The sequence below is a fragment of the Candoia aspera genome, chromosome 2 (genome assembly GCF_035149785.1).
Source record: "Candoia aspera isolate rCanAsp1 chromosome 2, rCanAsp1.hap2, whole genome shotgun sequence".
NCBI classification, from domain to species: Eukaryota; Metazoa; Chordata; class Lepidosauria; order Squamata; family Boidae; genus Candoia; species Candoia aspera.
The window spans coordinates 26,942,874-26,964,778 of NC_086154.1; the positions used below are offsets into that span (position 1 = coordinate 26,942,874).

At 39.7% G+C, this 21,905-nt stretch overlaps 1 protein-coding gene across 1 annotated transcript in view; it reads right to left on the minus strand.

Moving 5' to 3' along the window:
• LRIG1 (leucine rich repeats and immunoglobulin like domains 1) overlaps nucleotides 1-21,905 on the minus strand; it is a 150,485-nt gene that overhangs the window by 64,072 nt on the left and 64,508 nt on the right. The window contains exon 3 of the mRNA XM_063291544.1: nucleotides 21,788-21,862. Coding sequence (XP_063147614.1) covers nucleotides 21,788-21,862 — 75 coding nt within the window. The remainder of the gene's footprint in view (nucleotides 1-21,787; nucleotides 21,863-21,905) is intronic.

Sequence of the window (21,905 nt, forward strand, 5' to 3'; positions counted from 1 at the left end):
CAGTCAGTAAAAACAAGACCTGGAGCTGACTGTAGTTCAGATCACAAACTTCTTCTTGCACAATTTAGGATGCTGAGACACTAGAAGTAGCCCAAGAAAGAAGGAAAGCAAAAGGCAACAGTGATAGGGGGAGATATGCCCAATTAAATGCAAAATTCCAGAGGTTAGCCAGAAGAGATAAGGAATTATTTTTAAACAAGCAATGCACGGAAGTGGAAGACGAGAATAGAATAGGAAGGACAAGAGACCTCTTCCAGAAAATTAGAAACATTGGAGGTAAATTCCAGGCAAAAATGGGTATGATCAAAAACAAAGATGGCAAGGACCTAACAGAAGAAGAAGAGATCAAGAAAAGGTGGCAAGAATATACAGAAGACCTGTATAGGAAGGATAACAATATTGGGGATAGCTTTGACAGTGTGGTCAGTGAGCGAGAGCCAGACATCCTGAAGAGTGAGGTTGAATGGGCCTTAAGAAGCATTGCTAATAACAAGGCAGCAGGAGACGACGGCATCCCAGCTGAACTGTTCAAAATCTTGCAAGATGATGCTGTCAAGGTAATGCATGCTATATGCCAGCAAATTTGGAAAACACAGGAATGGCCATCAGATTGGAAAAAATCAACTTATATCCCCATACCAAAAAAGGGAAACACTAAAGAATGTTCAAACTATTGAACAGTGGGACTCATTTCACATGCCAGTAAGGTAATGCTCAAGATCCTGCAAGGTAGACATCAGCAATTCATGGAGCGAGAATTGCCAGATGCACAAGCTGGGTTTAGAAAAGGCAGAGGAACTAGGGACCAAATTGCCAATATCCACTAGATAATGGAAAAAGCATGGGAGTTTCAGAAAAACATCTATTTCGGTTTTATTGACTATTCTAAAGCCTTTGACTGTGTGGACCATAACAAATTGTGGCAAGTTCTTAGTGGTATGGGGATACCAAGTCATCTTGTCTGCCTCCTGAAGAATCTGTATAACGACCAAGTAGCAACAGTAAGAACAGACCACGGAACAACAGACTGGTTTAAGATTGGGAAAGGAGTATGGCAGGGCTGTATCCTCTCACCCTACCTATTCAACTTGTATGCAGAACACATCATGCGACATGCTGGGCTTGAGGAATCCAAGGCTGGGGTTAAAATCGCTGGAAGAAACATTAACAATCTCAGATATGCAGATGATACCACTTTGATGGCTGAAAGCGAAGAGGAACTGAGGAGCCTTATGATCAACGTGAAAGAAGAAAGTGCAAAAGCTGGCTTGCAGCTAAGCCTCAAAAAAAACAAGATTATGGCAACCAGCTTGATTGATAACTGGCAAATAGAGGGAGAAAATGTAGAAGCAGTGAAAGACTTTGTATTTCTAGGTGCAAAGATTACTGCAGATGCTGACTGCAGTCAGGAAATCAGAAGAGGCTTAATCCTTGGGAGAAGAGCAATGACAAATCTCGATAAAATAGTTAAGAGCAGAGACATCACACTGACAACAAAGGTCCGCATAGTTAAAGCAATGGTATTCCCTGTAGTAACATATGGCTGCGAGAGCTGGACCATAAGGAAGGCTGAGAGAAGGAAGATCGATGCTTTTGAACTGTGGTGTTGGAGGAAAATTCTGAGAGTGCCTTGGACTGCAAGAAGATCCAACCAGTCCATCCTCCAGGAAATAAAGCCAGACTGCTCACTTGAGGGAATGATATTAAAGGCAAAACTGAAATACTTTGGCCACATAATGAGAAGACAGGACACCCTGGAGAAGATGCTGATGCTAGGGAGAGTGGAAGGCAAAAGGAAGAGGGGCCGACCAAGGGCAAGGTGGATGGATGATATTCTAGAGGTGACGGACTTATCCCTGGGGGAGCTGGGGGTGTTGACGACCGACAGGAAGCTCTGGCGTGGGCTGGTCCATGAAGTCACGAAGAGTCGGAAGCGACTGAATGAATAAACAGCAACAAACGTATAGGTTGAATAAATGAGAGAATATGCAGCCTTGTTGCATGCAGTGGCACTGCGGGTTAAACCGCTGAGCTGCTGAGCTTGCCGATCGGAAGGTCAGCGGTTCAAATCCGCGTGACGGGGTGAGCTCCCATTGCTAGTCCCAGCTCCTGCCAACCTAGCAGTTCGAAAACATGCAAATGTGAGTAGATTAATAGGTACCGCTTTGGCGGGCAGGTAACGGCGTTCCGTGTAGTCATGCCGGCCACATGACCATGGAAGTGTCTACAGAAACACTGGCTCTTCGGCTTTGAAACAGAGATGAGCACCGCCCCCTAGAGTCGGACACGACTGGACTTAATGTCAAGGGAAACCTTTACCTTTACTATGCAGCCGTGTTGCACTCCTTTGCCAGCCTAGAGTCAGTCTGTTTCACCATGTTCTATCTGCTTCCTGACCTGTATATAAGTTTCTAATGAGGACAACAAAATAAATCCCACAAGCTTGGTATTTACCTTCCCCTGCTCCAATGCTCAGACTAATTATACTCATAATTATGGTTTTCCATACACATCAGAATTTCCCATTCAAACTGTAAACGCTTATGGCACAGTTGTGAACACTTACAGCACAATCCTTGGCATTTTTACTGAAGCATTAGTCACATGCATGCTATTGGACTCCCTAACAAGTGAGTTTAGGACTGCAGCCTTTTTGGGCAACAGCTGATTCATCTCCTTCCTCCACTAGGGTTTCTGAATCTTCTTGATCGTCTGTAGGTTTTTCTGCTGAAAGCAGATGGACAGGTGTGACTTCTAAAAGGCAGACTTTCACAGGCAAGCAATCTTTGCATAAGGAACTCTTAACCTCCAGGGGTTTAATCAAGTGTCTTAACTGCTCAATCACCATTCCTTTATACAAGCTAGATTTCATGTAAAAAGAACAAGGATGTATTGATCCCAAAGTAAAAGCTACACAAAAACAAGCTTTTGTCATTTCAAAGCTCCTCCCAACCATATTTAGCAAGAAGTGAGGTACCTGTACTATCACAATTCAGAATTCAAATATACACATGTACATGTGTGTGGGTACATGCATGGGTGTACACACACAAACACACTTTTTTGGAAGGTGTCTTCTTCTTGACTCTTATAAAGAGTACTCTTAATAAGACCACAAGAAAAGCCTATGACAACTTGCATGCACTTGTGCTGAGTTCTTCCTCATAATTTTTTTTAATCAATGGGCACTTGATTTTACAGGCAATTAATTTTAATCAGTAGTTATTACTTCAATTAATATATAAGGCTGACTGACTTCAGAATGACTCTGGCTGGTGCACAACAGTAAGAACAATACAAAAACAGTGGAATAAAGAAAAAACAATGACTTCCCAACAGAGCAATAAAACACACAATCTAACACGCATATTCTCGCAAAAGTCCTGACACCCACCCCAGCAAAAAGCCTGGGGAAAAAAGCCATGTTTTAATGGACCCTTGGAACGGGTGGGGGCAGGGGTAGAAATCTCTGGAGGGATACCTTTCCAGAGAGTAGGTGCTGCAACAGACCCAATTCCTGGGTCCCATCAGGTGACACTGATTATTGGGGATGGATCTCAGAGCATGACAACTCTATTTGATCATACAGGATGCGTAGAAACAACCAAAGACAGCCAAGCTATGTCTGTGAAACTTCTCTCGAATCCTATCTTAGGAAATCTAGAGAACTACTGAGTCTTAGATGGGGAAGCTGGACAGTATCACTACACAACATATTGCATATCTGAAAGCTACAGTTTAGATGCACCTGCCAGCAAGCTATGGGAAATCAATGGGTTATTTAAAAAAGCATAACCTTCAAGTGAATTGGCTATTTTTCTGATGTCTCATCATCCCAAAGGTGCTACTGCTATTAGGTATTAGGATAAGTGAAGCAAAGATATTTTATTTACATGAAAGAATGATATGCATGGTAGTCTTTCATGCAAAAAAAAATGTTAATATCCCACTTCTCATATTAATCAATCCATTGATTGCATTCATACAGAATTGTCATCCAAGAGACCCTGGTGGCTTTCAGAGGTGGTTCCCTGCAGAAACTGGGCACGGGGCCCTATGGATATGGTTGGGCTCTAGGGATTAGTTGGGATGGCTGCTACTGTCTCAGTCTCTTTGCTGTGTAGTGGCATCCCTGCCTGAGCTGTGTGATGCTGTGGCCAGACTAGCAGTGGAGTTATTTATTTTATTTATTTATGGCTCACATTTATAAGGCTGCCCATCTCACACAAGGCAACTTTGGGCGGCACAGAACAATTAAATAAAAACAGTGAACAAGTAAAAAACAATCATTATAAAAAGAGTTATGGTATTCAGACTTCTGGTATTCAGGAATTTCAGCTTACCTTCCCTAAGTAGAAGCTCATAGGTAGCTCAGGAGTTCACAGCCACCATGGCAACCATGGACCTGGCCTAGATTACTGAACGCCTGACAGCAGACCTGTTTTTTTGTCTCAAAGCAGTGGTAAGGTGATCTGGAATGTGTGTGTGTGTGTGTTTTGTATGCATGTGTGTGTTACTATCAGTCCCTTGCCATGGTCAGATAACTCTCTGTTGGCCTTGGAGTTCTACACGACTGCTACCTGCCATAGGGGGAAGAACTTATTCAACTGGGCTGTCCTAGGCCCCTGTTGGATTCCAGAGGAAACTTGGAGTTCTATTCTTGGGACTATGATATATTGGTATCTCCAACCTTCTCTTTTTAAGGAAGGCTGTTGAGAAAGTGGTTGGTTTAGAGCTCCAAAGCGCCCTGGGCAAAATGAATTATCTAGATACTTTTAGTTAGGGTTCAGACCAGGGTAAAGAACTGAGACAGCACTGACTGCACTTGTAGATGACCTGTGCTGGGACCGGGATGGGGTAGTGCATCCATTCTGGCCCCCTTTGATTTCTCAGTGGCTTTCAGTACCATTAACCATGGTACCCTTCTGTATCAGCTTTGGGAGCTTGGGAGATGGGCATCAGGCTGCAGTGGTTCTCCTCCTTCCTCTGAGGCCACTTCCAACCGGTGTTGGGGCAGGGGGAAGGTTTAGGCTTAGACCCCTGTTTTCTGAGGTTCCTTGGTGCTGTACTGTCTCTCCACTAACAACTACATAAAGCTGCCTGTACAGTTATCCATCTGCCTGGGGTAAACTATCATTAATATACTGGTGATATGCAGCTTTACATCTCTACATCTGGCCAACCAAGTGATGCCATAAAGATTCATTCCCAGTGTCTGGAGGCCATGGGGATCTGGATGGGAAAGAAGAGGCTTCAGTTCAGTGGTTGTGGGTTTTAGGGCTTCCCAGATCTAGATGTTCTATCTTTAGTTCTGGATGGTGGACAGTACAGAATTTGGGGGTCATCTTGGACTCATGACTGCTGCTTGAAGATCAGGTGGTAGCCATGGCCAACTCACCTCACAGGGTTGTTGTGGGGAAAACAGGAGGAGGAAAGAGCAATAGGTATGTTCCCTGCCTTGAATTAATTATAAAAATAATAAAGGCAGGATAGAAAATAAATAATAATAATAATAATTTAAATATGTTGTGTTTTTGGCCTCTGTTTATGCTATTTTACATTGCATAGTTGTGGTTCTTTTCTATTTACTGCTTATCGTGTTTTGTTTTTAATCCTGTTATAGCCACCGGGAATAGCATTTTACAAGTTGAGCAGTCTTACAAAAGTAAATTCTCTTATCTTGGATATGATGTAATCAAACAGAACAGTATTTTATTCATTATTTAAAGGAATGGGAATCCTTCATTACAAAGATTATTTTGTAGCCTCAATCAGTCACAACTTGTCCAGTTGTCTAAATGCAGAGGAACGTCAACACATGTCAGACTATCACCTAGGCAGAATGGAGTGACAGAGATTTACCTCTGTATTTAACGCTTTGTTAATACTTCCATGATCACTTTAGACTTCTGTTAACGCTTTCAAAACATACAAGATAAAAAGTGTAAAATGTAGCCTGCTTTTACGCTGTTGAAAGAGTTTGTCAGCGACTGTTGTCAGAGAAACCATGAAATATTATAGGAAGGGAGTTGTCCATCTTTTAAAATTAATATTTTATTTTTACACCTCTCAGATCATTAAGACTTGCAACAGGAAAAGTCTTCTGGATCTTTGAGCAAGATAATCCCATTAGCTAAGAAAACAGATACCTCTGAGTAACACAAGTTTATTTCTTTTCAACACTAACATCCTGCAAGCAATTGTGCAAATCAGCTTCTAAAATGTGTTCAAGAAGGTCAGAAATGTAACAGACTAATTTACAAACTAGCTCTATAATAAAAGATCTCCATTTGGGAGATATGCAAGACTTCAGAAGGAACTGCAGCCAAATCCAGCAGACATCTTTCTGAAATAGCTACATATAAGCAATCCTTGAGCTGCCTCCATTCCAAAGAGGAAATACATTAATTGCTCTAAAGCTATGTGTCTTGGGGAAAGACCATAGTTTATTCATCACGACCACATAAAATTCCTTCCACATATACTCAAGCAGTCATTTTTTTTCCACAGGATCGTTCTAACATATGTATTTGCATTGGACTGTTTCTAAAAAGCCCAGTTGCTTTTTATCCAAATCCATTCCCTGATTGTGCATTCTGTGCACCCCCTCAGACAAGAGGGTGCAAACAGCAGATTTGGGAAAAGCCAGGGTTTGCAAAAGTACAAAATGTCTTGAAGGGAAAAAAGCTCTAAGGGGGAACAGCCCCAAATCTGCCAAATAGGGGTGACTGTATCAATAGGCACAGAAAACTCTTGGATGGATGGAGAGGAATAAGGTAATCGAAAGAGCAAAAGTGGGACAATTGCTGGCTGGCTGATACATAGTAAGTTCTCCACACTGCTACATTTTGCTGCAAATACCATTTACAATGATTTATCTGTTGTTGCACAATTTAAACCCTTCAGAGATAAAACATACACTCTAAGCAGGTTTCATCCCCCTTAATGTAAAATCTAACATTCGTTAGCACTTGACAGGTAGAACATGTTTCCTTATGAATGTATTATTCCTCTCAGTATGTGTGTGTGTGGGCCAGCCTTTCTCAACCTTTTGATCCTAGAGGAACCCTTGAAATATTTTTCAGGCCTCGGCGGACCCCTGTACATTTGGGCTTAGATATAGGCCAAAAGTTACAAAATTAAATTCCTTTCATGGGTAGGGCTGTATATATGCGTTAACAACGTTCTTAAACTAAAAATAAATAATGAAACTTACCTCTTTAATTTGAAGTTGCCTGAATTTGAAATAATTTTTTAAATGAATCATGATCTCCCAGGGAACCTCTAGTGACCTCTTGCAGAAGCCCAGGGTTCCACAGAACCCTGGCTGAGAAACCCTGGCATATGCAGTGAATTTAAGTGAGCAGTTGGGGAAATAACATAGGACAGACACAAGATATCACTCTCCAATTTCAAGTTTTTCTCCCAATATGGATCTCCTCATTTCAGAGATTAGCAACATTATGTTTATGTTGACATTACTATTCGACAATTAAGCCTTCCTACAAGAACGCGCTGGTTGGACGTAATCAAAGCAGACACAGGCCAAAATATAAAGCAACTGAAAGAAGCTGTACAAGATCGGAAGTCATGGAGAGAGCTGGCTTATGGAATCGCCAAGGGTCGGATATGACTGAATGGATAATTTGATTCAAAAAGAACACACAATGGATTCAACCTAAAAGAATGTAAGAATTCCTGGGACGACTAGTGATTTTTTTTTTAAGTATACAACTGAAAAACATTTCACATTTCAAAAATGGATATTCACAAGACTTCCCTGCCCACCACCACCACTCCAAATCCTATAAAGATAATTGGTATCAAAAAGAGCTGAGGACAGCCTTATTAGGAGTGTTGAGAGATCCATCTCTCATAATCCAAATTCATAAAAATTGCTCTTCCTGTCAGTTGGTAAGGTAGGAGGAAACAAACCTGAACATTACAAGATCCTTTGTAATATATGGAGAGCATATATTCTCACCACTAAAATACTTAACTATTTTAACTATTCTCTCCCTATTAAAGTGAACAACAACCATCTATGCACTGCAAAAACAGTTATTTGAGTCTGTCCATAGAGTTTTGAAACTAGACAAAACCTCTTCTAAATTCATACCCTGCATTCCATTTTTAATCAAGCTGGAGTCTGCTAGAATAATGGGATAAATAGACAGAACACCTGTGTGTGTGTGTGTGTGTGTGTGTGTGTTAGAAAGGGGGGCAGGGGCAGGAGAAGGATTTAAAACTTAAACATTGGCGAGGGAAAGCAAAGCCTCTGCTGAGATATGAAACATTTTTTGCCCAAAGCAATCTGAAGGGACCATGGAAGTAAATTCTCATCTCAATATGTCAAGCAACAAAGAACACCTTTGTTGTAATTCAAATAGCTATTTCCCTTTGAAATTCACCCAGACTATGAGCAAGTTACAGAGGAATTCTCTGTGACACTTAGTCCAAAACTGATTTTAAAATAAGATTAGACTCCTTGGGTTATTACAAACCAAAGAGAAGGATCATTAATTAGAATCAGGTTTTTTGGGCTGCTCAAGACTCAGGGACCAAGACTTCCCTTGGTAGAGATCCTTATGTAAAGTCCCTCCCCCACTCCCAAATGTGGTATCAGAGAGCATCTTAGGCTGATAACTGGCATTACATTTCCATCCCCAAATACATTGGTGGACAGTGACGGAATTTCTGTGATCTTGAATTATTTTCCCTCAACCTGGTTCCACTTCAATATCTTGCAGTCCAACACTGCAAGTCCTTATAATACTGTACAGTGTCGGGACTGCAAGATATCCCAACCCTTCACAGCTTGGGACCGGGTTACCTATGGGACCATCTTCTCCCAGTTGTTTCTACCCATCCAATTCAGTCTGGTAGGTTGGGCATGGTATCGGTACCGTCAACCAAGGAATATTGGTTGGTAGGGACTAGGAGACATGCCTTCTCTGCTGTAGCCCCTGCCCTCTGGAACATCCTCCCTCCAGAGATCAGGATGAGCCCGACCCTGCTGGCCTTCCATAAGGCCGTGAAGACCTGGTTATGAGCCTGGGCCCGGAATGTGTTAAGGGCCCAGTTTCTTGGCTATATTAGCATCTATGGCATTTGTTTAATTGGTGACCATATATATTTATTTTGTCTTGTTTTAATCATTCTATGGTTTTTTTATGATTGTATGCTGCCCAGAGTCACTTGTTGAGATGGGCGGCTATAGAAATCAATCAATCAAACAAACAAATAACACATCAGGAGACACTAGACTGGAAAATTCACATTCTTTCATGTGAGGTTACTGATAATGTTAGGTTCTGAATCTGGGGCTAGAATTTTTGTAGCTTTCCACTATATTTTACCATTTATTTTTAAAATTTATTTATCACTTTCCACCCAAGGAAAGGCATGATTACAGCTAAATATGCATTCCATGTTAGGTTGCCAAAACTGCACAACTGTTATCATCTGGTTCTTAGCTCCTAACCAGATCATGTGGGCTCTGACCACAGGGAGCCAGCTTCTTTTTAGTGATGACACTCCACTTAATGAAAGTCCTTCCCAAGAAAACTGACTTGATGCCAATTGCAATAATATGGACAAATTCATTCAATCTACCCAGTCTTTTAATAAATATTAAGTGACCTGATATTCCACCAACTCTGTTTGCAACTTTTCACTATATATTAAGCCAGCTTATGCATTCTAGGAATCCAAAAATGAAACTATAATTAAATCAAATGAATTAAACTATAAATTTAATCAATTAATTAAACTATAGTTGAATAAATTAAACTATAAATGTAATCAATTAATTAAACTATAATTAAATCAAACCAATTTAACTAATTTTTGAGGCAAAGGTATAAAGGCAATCGAATAACCAGCAGTCAACAATTTACAAGGAATAATTCAAAGAATATTTGAAGCTAACATACAAAGCAATAAAAGAAGCAGCAGTAATAATCTATAAGAATTTAGCACGTTCTTCCATTCGGTGAAAGAAAGGCAAGGACTTCTGAGAGAAACGTATTTGTTACAATGAGAGGAAGGTATGGAATGGCTTTTGGAGTGATCAGCCTTGGCTACAGATAAAAAGGGGAGACCAGCAAAGCAGAGCTCGAGACCCCAAGCAAAGTCTCGGACTAGAGAGAGAATGTGTTTTCCTTTTCCTTTCGTAAAATATTTCTGCCCTGAAGCAAAAGTAATACTAGTCCTATCCTGGGGGGAAAAAAATGAGAGATAAACAAACCAAAAGGGTCACCAAAATTATTTCCAGGCTCCTTTTGGTTAACCAAAAAAAAAAGAAAAAGAAAAAAAATTCTGACATTATTCATCTGTTTATTTATCTGAACAATTTACCTGGCCATTTCATTCTTACAATTCTGGGTGGCTAACAATAAATTAAAAACCAAGATAGCAAGCCAACCACAAAAAAATTAAAAAGATGGAGATACCCTATGACAACACTATCAAGACCCAGCAACCATCAATTTAACTGGGATGTCTGTACAATCTTAGTTTGGCAGGGTTAGTCTTGGTTCCTTTTTAATGTCATTTTTACTCCCTGCTGCTACTAGAACTGCTATATACAGGGTGTCTCAAAAAGGACTACTGAAGGCACCTACTTTTCTTCCAACTGGGCCAGACTCCTTTTAATAGACAAGACCAACGACTTTACCGTAGAATGAAAATATTTCTGCAATTAGTGTTTTTGACCATAACATTAAATTTGCACAAGCCTTGAGCCAAACTGGGGGCACCATTCAGAGGGGGGAACAAATCATATAACAGCTAGAACATAAATAAGAAGCACCAGTGTTTGGACCTGGATATCTGAGGGGACACTGTCCATATAGTATGAAGATAGGCTCAAGGGAACATCTCATTCCACTATTGAGAACGATCCATTAAATGAAGATAAAAGGCTTTCCTCAATTGTAGTACTTAGGAAGGAGACTGGCTATTCACATAACTTTCAGGACTTTGGGACAACAATTTAGCCTCAATTCACCATCTTCAGTACTTCTACTGGATTATGATGTTTGCTGGTTTTGATGTTGTAATGTTTCTATTACATTGCTGGATTTATGGGTTGCTTTTACATTTGCACCATACATGAATTTTAAATGTTTAAACAAAGATCCAGGTAATATCAATGATACTTCATTTTTTTCAACTACTGTGCTGATTACTGGGCTGATCATTCTGCAGTTCCTCTGTTCTATTTTCCTGTGATTTAGATTAATTTTTTGGCATTATAATGGTACATGGCTTTAAATAAATAACAGTTTTTATGCTTTCCCTTAAAAAATGGGATTCCTTCTGGATATCTACTGAAGATTGAGACAGTTACAGAAAATATGACATTCTTAGGGTTTCATTCTTCTATTTTATGAATTCAGTGATATTAGCTACTTCATTCATTCATTCACTAAGTAGAAGCCACCCAACTCCAGAATGATTCTGGCCAGCTTACACTATTTAACACACAACAAGCATTACTTCTCTTGGTTAGTACTAAAGGGGTTATCTGGGAAGTTCAGGACTCTAAGTTAGACTGGGAAGTTGAAAAAAGATCCTGGAAGAAGGCAATGGCAAACACTTCCATATTATGCCAAGAAAACTGCATGGATGTGTCTATCTAAGTCACCAGGAGTCAATCTCGACTTGAAGACTTTTTTTTTTTAATGTAAGGGTCCGCCTTGCCCGAAGCTGCTGGAATTAGGCAGACTTAACATCTAAATACAGCATTGCCAACATATGATTGGTTGAAGAGTCATAATGATTCTTTATGATGTCACTACTGACTCATACACTTGTGCCCTCAAAAGGGAAACTGCTATCAAGTCAGTATTAAGAGCATGAACATCTGAGAGAGCAGACACAACCAAGTCCGGCTAAGTCATCCAAGCTGCTCAACTGAACAGAATTCTCACTAGTGCCGGGTAACGTCATTACGTGAAATTGCTGGCCAATATGCCTCATAGCTCCAATGATCCTGATCCCACTCCTGTTCCTGAGAATTCATCTCAGACTGACAAGGTCGTAACAGAACAGGAAGAAAGTCCTCCAGCTACTTGTGACAATATGAACGAAACAGCCAGCCAGCCAATGGATCAATTATCAGTATCAATAACAAAGCTGTCCTTACACCCACCTAAAGAGAATAGTTCTGATACAGCAACCGATGACTTAACAGACAAACAAAATGGTTCTGGTGACTCCTACTCTGAAGGGCAAACATCAGCTTTACCGGCTAATGGAGAGCAATTAACAGATTCAGAAGTAATAGTGGGTAACCAGAACGCTGATGACAGCCAAGTAAATAGAGAGCTCCAAGCTATTCTTCAGTGGATGGTTGCTTCCCATCTCAATGTCCCCAACCTGACGTTCATAAATGAAAATGACAGTGAACTGTCAAAGCTACCTGTGCTAGCTGAGAGAGCAGGCAAAAAAGCATACACGGTGGGTGACATTCTTCAAGAGGTGAAGAGATACTTTGTACAACAACAAACAGACCCAGCATTGGGAAATAGACCTTCGTGTGGACTTCTGGACTGGCTGCTTGCCAACCTGTAAGAACCAGCCTTTCCCTCTCCTTTTCTGTTTCCTCAACTGAGCCCCAGGTGCCCAAACCACGCTTTTACAGGAGCAGCAGATACCATCTCAAAGCACCATTGAAAGCCACAGTGCACTGAACTCAACTTGTCGCTACAATGGTAGCCGGGCAAGATCATCAATTAAAAAAAAAAAAAATTAAAAACCATGATGAAGAGTCAGCTTATTTTATTTACATTTTCTAACTTTCCCTTGGATATAACCAGCTACATTACCAGAACTAACAGCTGCATTTGGTTGTCGTAAACTACCAAGACTAATAGCTGATTGTTCTCTTCAACTTGACAACTTTTGATACCATTGCTTATGCTTTCCTTCAGGACCACCTGCAAAATTGGGCCAGGCGGGGCACTGCTGATTCCAGTTCTGGCCAAATCTAGATGATAGTGCCAAAGGACTACTATCTGATAGGTAGGCCAGGACTGTTTATATGAACGGATACTAAACAGCATATGTATAGTTCTTTGCCATCTATCCAAGGAATCAGCCAATTCCTTTGAGGGTGGACTAGAAGAGAGTGAACAAGCTGGAGCTAAATCAATATGGTGGTATTGCTGGTCCACAGGAAATCAGGTTCTGAGTCTGGGGTTCAGCTTATTCTAGTATGGGCTGCACTGCCCCTGAAAGAGCAGTGAGTGCTGGGAGTGCTCCTTGTTCCCCAATACCTGCCAATCGCCAGGTGACAGCAATGGCCAGCAATGTTTCCAGCTGCGTTTCCAGCAATGACCATCCTTAAACCAGTCAGATTAAGTAACGGTTGCCTATGCCTTAGATGCATAATGATTTGGTTACCTCAGTGCATTCTGTGTGGGGTTATTCTTAGAGAATGTCCTGAAGCTTCAAATAGTTGAACATGCTGCAGCTAGACTACCAATTGGTGTAGGATCCCACAAGCATCTTATAACTAAAACAAATGTATTGATTGCCAATGGTTTTCTGGGCATAGTTCAAGGTGTTAAGTTTTAAATGGCAAAAGGACTGAGTGCTTGAGGTATTATCTGGCTTTCAACCTTAAGGGACTGTCTCTCCTGGGTTGTTTCTACATGTCTGAACCAGTCCAGCAGGGTGGGCATGCTCCAGGTCCCATCAGCTATGGAATGTCAGCTGGTGGGGCCCAGAGGATGAGCCTTTTCTGCCATAGAGCCCACCTTCTGGAACATTCTCCCTCTGGAGATCAGGTTGCCCCAACCCTCCTGGCCTTTCGTAAGGCCCTAAAGACCTGGCTTTGTGCTTGTGCCTGGGGCCCCAAGTGTCCTGGTTGTATTAGTGGCTGCTGTATTTCTCTCATCTATGCATTTTAATGTGTGTACTTGTGATTATAATTGTTTTAACTTTTATTTTAAATATTGTTGCTGTCCAGAGCCATTTGCTGAGATAGACAACTATATAAATTGACTAAACCAACCAACCAACCTATCTAGGCATTAAGATCAGCAAAATCATCTTACAGATGCCCCCACTTTCACAGGCTTGTCACACACACAAAAGAGTGTCTTATCTGGGCTGCTCCCATGCCAAGGAATGCCTTTCTTCTGGTGTCAGATTTATTATTACTTTATTTTATTTAATACATGTGTATACTACTGCCCCTTAAAACAATCTGAAGTGGGTGACAGCAGATACCTCACTCTATTTCAGGAAAAGCATTAAGGCCTTCATTTACAAAACATCCTCTAGGAAGTTGTATTAGCAATGTGTAGGAAAATTCTGTGATTGCAAAATGTCTAATTGTTGTCGGGCTTATACTATATACTGTAGGAAATGGGAAATGTTTTTGTTTCAAGCATAAAACCACCCCCTTGGAATGTTATGAAACAGTTGAATTCCAGTGGACAAAGCTCAACATGTTCTGAGTTCCGATGGAACAAAGCTAGAAAATGGTTGAGTGGTTCCAGGCACAGGAAATAATGGGAACCCAGAGCATACTCCCTGCTTGGCACTCTATGGCCTCAAGAAAAGGTGGGCACCTGTCCATCCTTACTGCTGCTAGCTGGTCAACTTGAAGAAAATTATACAAATGATTGCTTTTAAAACATTTCTGAAAATACTAAAAACATTCTCCAGACCAAACAACTGAAACAGTATTGGAAAAGCCAGGTACTTAGACTCTATCATGAAGACACATATATTCCTAGGTACATTTCAGCTCTTTAAATTAAGAATTATATAAAGAACTAAGTCTCTCAGCTATATATTAACAGGACAAAATAGCTAGTTTCAACTATTTACACCTTCCAGCCTAAAGTTAAATAAGCCAGCCAAGCATGCACAAATTGTACCAATTTTGTCACTTACAAATGCCTAGTGAAAATGTGCTGGGCCAAACACACAAAGAGCTATAGCAATCACGAAACGTCTTTCTGCATTGTCACTTGATTAGAAGGAAAACAGCCTTTCCCAACACAGAGTCCTCCAGATATCTAAAGACAGTTTGCTACTAATTCTTGGAGGAAGCAATCCCAACAGCTGGAAGAGAGTTAGGTGAGGAAAACCGCCATGAAGTATATTCCAACCCAAAACTGGTGCGGAATGATATAAAATCTTGATGTTAGCACAAAACACTAAGCAATCTTGTAGTTAGGCCGAGCATAGCATTAGAACCTATGCTATGGATTAAATTAATGTTACAGAGGGATACTTAACTACAATTTAAATCATGGTTTTCCTTGGGCTTACTTATCTCGACCATATTTAGGTGTGCAAATCATATATTCAATATATTAAACTGATTGGGTTACCGCTCAAAGGCACCACATGTAAGCATCCATGCAACATGAAAAACGGACCATTACATCTTTAAGTTAAATTTATTCATATCTTCTTCTTTTTTTCCATTCTCACCCCATTCCAAAGATCCATCTAAATAAGTGGTTTTCAGTTTGGGTTCTCCCATTGTTGAAGTGTTATCCCCACGAACCCCTACCAGCAGATCCATGATGAGCAGTTGTACAAGCTGTAGGAATAGCATCTGGGGAACCACATTTGGGAAACTACTATTTTCAGTAAAAGGAAGTGTTTATTTTTCAAAGGTTGAGCATCCTAGACTCCTTTCCTTCTAGGATTTACCTCCAAACATTCTTCCACTCTGAATTCTTTGCCCCATGATCTATTGAAATGTTTTTCTTCTTTCTCTAGGTAACCCAAGAATCTCAACATGGAAGAGGACTTAATTTATATGTATTCTGAAACAGCAGTAGTAGAATAGATAATGTACAATGCATTGTCCATTATTACACTAATCTGTTTAATTATAGTTCAGTGTGAATTGTACACTAATGAGTCTGCAAAGATCACTAGTGTTTTTCAAGAGAGATTTATGCACTGTTTAGCAGATGAGCAGCTCTATTGATCTTACCCTGACATTAAGTATATTATAACATGATGCTGAGTCCTTTATTAATTAACCAATCCTATTTTCCACTCCTTTGGTAAAAGGAAAAAGAAACTAAACTTTTAAACTCTTCTTGTGACTTCTTCCTCTTCAGTGTTTTTGTCTTAACACAACTGCTAAGCTGAAAGGGCTCAAAAACATATTTCAATCATCAATCAGTTATGGGGTGTTTGGAGTTATAAATACCCTTGTATGGGACAACTGCTGTAGAGAGGATCACTATTATTACATCCAGCAATAATAATTTTGTATAGGGTTATACAAACTATTAGTGCCCACTACAAACTTAGCAATGTTCACCAAGAGGTAAGGGCAAGTGTGAAGGGGAGACTGTGTATGAGTGCCACGAAATCACAATTGACACTTGTGACACCCATTTACTGTGAAGCAAATTCTATTTTATAGGGTTTGCAAATACAAGCACATGTACATGCAGCAAACTTTTCTATCTTAAACAGAGCAGCAATTAGTCCAAAGAACAGAGAAATGATACAAGAAAATTGGATAAGAGTCTTTCCAGACAATTTTTTTCATTGTCCTTTGTTACATGATTCCTGCAGACTTCAAATAAACAAAAACCAATTGTGATTTGATAAACAGAGCACCTACTCATCTCCATTTTCCTCCTAAATGGGAATGTTCAAGCAGCCAGCCATTCACTACCTAGACATGTAACAAAATCTTTTAATTATTCTTTGGTCTGAAAACCAAAGCCTAATCAAGAAATTCTGCATCAGGAAAGGTATGTTTTAACATAACAAGGCAATATAACAAACCTCATGATTTTTCCTAATTAGTCATGGAACAATTGTTTTAAGAATCAGTAATGTACAAGAATAAGCAATATAATAAAATGATTGTGCAACAGAATAAAGAAAATACAGACAAACTTCAACAGCTTGCATATTTCTCCTAGGTTGCTGCAGAAACCGGACATTTTCCCTAACCATGATGATCACCTATAATATTAAAGCTACTGCCTTAATCAAGAAGTAAATGAGAGGAGATTAAAACATCTTCCTATTTTACCATACAATAACATCATTCCCCTCCAGTGATAGGGAACCTGTGGCCCTCCAGATGTTAATTAATCAGAAATCCCAATAGCTATAACATGGACAGTGTTGAAGAAAGATGGGAATAGCAATTGAGCAACATCTGGAGGGCCACAAGTTCTCTACACTCATTCTGTTCCTTGAATTGTTGCCTCTCTTTTCCATCTTGAAACCAACCAGTTGCTTAACATATGTAGTTACTTGACATGTGTCTTTATTGGGAAGGACATCTGTATTCAACTCATCATTTAGCAGACGCTGTTGTTCTTTTGCTAGTTCTGCAAAGTGCCAAATGTCAGGAAAATATTCTTTGAGTCGATTTGTCCTCAAAGGCCTCAAAAGTGGGGCAGGAGTACAGGATCAGATTTATCATTTTATTCCCATTTTTGTATCTGCAAAGTCCCAAAAGAGGCTATATAACCTTTCACCTGATTGTGTCATTCCTTGCTTTGCCAATTTCTGGGTTTTCTTCATCTCCCCTGAATCCCTGCTAGTAGTACACAGTCCTCAGGGGTCCTTATAAAAGGAACTGGAGAACTAGAACAATGAATACCATAGAGGGAATTGTGCTTCTCCTAATCTTTTCAGAAGGCTTGTAAAGAACTCCCAAAGGTTCTACATCATGAGCAATGATTAAATAAGTCACAGAGATCTTCTTCTGGTGTATCTTTAGCATTTGTAGAGATGTTTTTCAAAACATAGCCTCTACACTTTGAATTTCCTGGAGCAGAATCACCACCAGGTTGTCGATATTTATATGCCTTTACAGGTCTGTCTTTGGTTAACTCACATACAAATTGTTTTCTTCTGTTCCATTAAAATCCTTTCCAAATGTTTGCTAGTGTTGGAGATGAACTTCTTTGGCAATATTTTCAAAGCAGAAAGGAAGAAAAATAAAATCTGCTCCCCAGTGAACAGTTAAACTGAAATATATGTTAGGCTGGGCCTCAATTAACAATATACTGTGAGACTGCTGTGTCTAGAGCCATGCTGAGATTTTGCAGGGAAGAATCATTTGTATTTTATGTCTTTACTTACATGTTTTGTATCAACCCCAGGAAAATGCCCTCTACATAAATGCCTTCAATATAATCAAGTAGCAAGTGCAAAGGATAAGTATGGTCAGAAGAACTGCCAAAAACTGTAGAAATTTGCTAATTACCAGACACTGGTCTATGACCACAATAAACATTAGCTAACTAACAAAGAAACAACCAGTTGCATTCAGGAAGTGTCTAAATAGCAAACCTAAGCACAACATAGGCAGTAAGTAACTGCAGTTCCAGGACAAATTGTGATACAAGTTGGTCATACCACAATTGTAAAGATGTTATGAACCAGGATCTCCAGTTGCCTTTGAAGGACTTTATTGCAGGTGCCGATCTTGTAGGCGGGTTAGAATTAACTAGGCTAAGGCATTCTGAATGACCGTGCCAATTTGGTAGAACTCCCTGTCCTTTGAAATGCAGACCACCCCCTCACTGCATGGCTTCAGAAGCGGGTTAAAAACCTATTTTCCTTCCTATTATCTTAGGACTTCTGCTTTTATGAATGGTTTTTTTGGAATTGAAAGTTTCAGGCTAAGTATGCTGTGCTACTTTGATATTGCTATTTATAAGCTGTTGACTGAGCTTTATGGCTATTATTATTAGTAGTAGTAGTAGCAGTAATTTGTGTGATTTTACTGAATGCTTTGATTTATACTGTAAATGAATTCCTTCCACTAGGAGGAAGCATGTTGAAAATATGTTTGAGATGGGCAGCCATATCAACTAAATAATCAATAAGTAAATATACATATAAATAAAAAAAAAGAAACCAAGTTACAAAATCTGGGGATATAAAAGAGGAGTCCTCTTTTAGTTTCCCACCAGGCTGGAAAATGAGCTCTTTATGGATAAGATTCAAACACCATACCACAACACACAAACAGAAACCTCTGTACTCATAGCTTCTGAACTAGTAGGAAAAAAACAAATGTGAGGGAGATAGAAGAACGATTACTTTGCCCCACCTATAACAGAAGCAGGACAGGATCAAGAAATTGTCTCTTTGGCAGCGGAACAGGGAGGAACAGTGAAATGCTCCAAAGGAGGCACCCTTCAGTCCCTAGATTTGACTTTGTTTTCTTTGAAATATGACCGGGGGGGTGGGGGTGAGGTGGGGTGGCTGACACAGCTGTCAGTTTTGACCAGAAAAAGGAAGCTCTGCTCCTTTCCATATTTGAGAGCAGTCTTAATGGAAAAGCAGCCAATTTGTTTTGCTCTCATATATAGTCCACATGAATTGGGGTGCAAGGGGGGGGGTTAAATAAAAAATGTAGAAAACCCAAAGAGTGCCCCCTCACAGTGCAGTGATCAACTAAGAATAAAAGTTGACAGGATCAGATACAACAGAGACAAAATGTTGCAGTTTATATTCTATGGGTGAACCAAGATTTTCCGATTTATTTACAGTTTTGGGAGGGGGGAATTTGTGGACATTGGTTTTAAACCTATTTTTTAGGGTACACACTATATGGCAAGAAACAATGCTCCCCTTGATGGCTGTGGCTAGAGTGTTTTGAGGGACATCAGAACGAGGTCCAGGGCTACCTTTCGTCTTGGAATCTCTGACTGGCCAGCTCTGAGCTGGAACAGCGCAACAATGCTGAGAACCTGCCCCAGTGCAATCTTTTTATTGACAGCCTTTCTCTTTCAAAAATTATTCATTTTATATACTGATTTGGTTTTACAGATGCAACACTGATAACAACTATTAAAGAATCGTAGCATGGAAGAATAAAAACTAACTGTGCCTTGTCAATTATTCTAACCCTTGGAGTGGTGTCTGTGTGTCAAAAAAGAACAGGCCTATAAACTGATCACAAGATGTGCTTCCCCCCAAATTATGCATCTTTGCAACTGCCTACTCCAGTGTTTCTCAACCTCAGCAATTTTAAGCTGTGTGGACTTTAACTCCCAGAATTTCCCAGCCAGTGCATGCTGGCTGGGGAATTCTGGGAGTTGAACTCCAAACAGCTTAAAGTTGCTGAGGTTGAGAATACTGGCCTACTCCATGAACCAGCCCTGAGGTTCTATAGACATACAGGATATATAGAACAGATTCAGTCCTAGAATAGATTCAGTCCGAACAAGTCATTTTTTAGTTGATTTGGTTGGTCTCACCCTTTTAAGGACTAATTAGCCAAACATTTGTGAAAAGCTGGATGTTTTGACACTATAAATGGTTCGTGTATTTGTTTACTACTGAGAAGTCACTGATAGTCCAAGAGTGGATGTCACGATCAGGTGAGTTGGGAATGCCCAAGGAAGGATGGCAATATGAAAATGTGGGGGCAGCAGTGAGAACTGTTTCACAAAGGCCACTCAGCCTGCTTTTCTTGATAGGCCTGTTGAACCTTCTCAGCTCCATGTGTGCTACTATATTTCATGGAAAAGGTTAAATAAAATCCTCTATTGCTTTCTAGAAGTCAGCCCTCTTAATGAACATATTCCCAATTCTTCGTATTGATAAAACCCTTTTCTAATTAAAATTAATTAATAATTCTTTATTAATTAAATAAATTAAATTAAGTAAATCTGTATTAATAAAACCTGAGTATTAGAGGAAGGGCAAGTCAGAATTCTTCTTTTGCTGTATGCTCTTCTAAGGATTATTTTCATATCCAAATATTAACAGTTTAGGAAAAACGTAAGTGGGTGGCACTTTATATTTTCAAATATAAAAAAGAGGCATTTTATTTCAAGTAGAGACGTAACTGGCAGGTCAGTCTTTCCCTCAGATTTCTGGAAATTCTTGTTACTCTCAAACAGGGTTTCTCAACCACGGTTCCATGGAACCCTAGGGTTCTGCGAGAGGCCATTATTTAAAATTTGGGCAACTTCTCATTAAAGAGGTAAGTTTCATTCTTTATTTTTACTTTAAGAACACTGTTAATGCATATATACAGGCCCACATCTATATAACGTAACGCAATGCAGTCCAATGATTTTGTGACTTCTGGCCTATATTTGAGCCTGAATGTGCAGGGGTTCCCCAAGGCCTGAAAAATATTTCAAGGGTTCCTCCAGGGTCAAAAGGCTGAGAAAGGCTGCTCTAGAAGGCTTGGTGTCTCTGATATAATTTTGACTTTAAGAAATTCTGACTATATGGTAAGGAGCTGAATTTATTTTAAGTTCCAGATGAAAGGAGGAATACGTACCTATTCTTATCTATTCTTTGTCATCCTTAATTTTAACCTTTGGAGCTTAGCAGGGAATTCTTGTTAAAATGTAATTTTCAGTATTGCTGGAGCTCTTAAAGATAGAATTTAATCAAGCCAACCCAGAAACATATCCTTCAGGACCATGTGGATTGTACTTTTAACAACACCCTACTGAGTCCTATAGACCTATAACTGAGTCCTGAGACCTATAACTGGTCATCTTCACTGTCTCTCTCTTTCAACTACCACCATTAAGATTTTACTAATGTGATGACCACGTTTTGTATTCCAAGGCAGTTTTAGAGGAAAAGATCATGAAAGTCTTCACTTTTCCCTTTAAGTACCTTGCAGGTGAGAACAGCAGAGCTTTTTAACTGGAACTTGAATTTTTAGTAAGCTGCAGCCTGACAGATATAATTGTATGTATTAAAGCTAAAATAAGAAACACACAGTAAACCTTGCACAGATTCTTCAAAACAAAAATATACTCATAGGAATGCTAATGCTGAGACTTACAGGAACAAGGAAGTTATGTGGGATGAAGCGGCTCCCAGAGATGGAATAGCTGTCAGTTCATTGTTATTCAGTCGCCTGGAGGAAACAATGACCAAAAAAAAAAAGATTATTCAAAAAT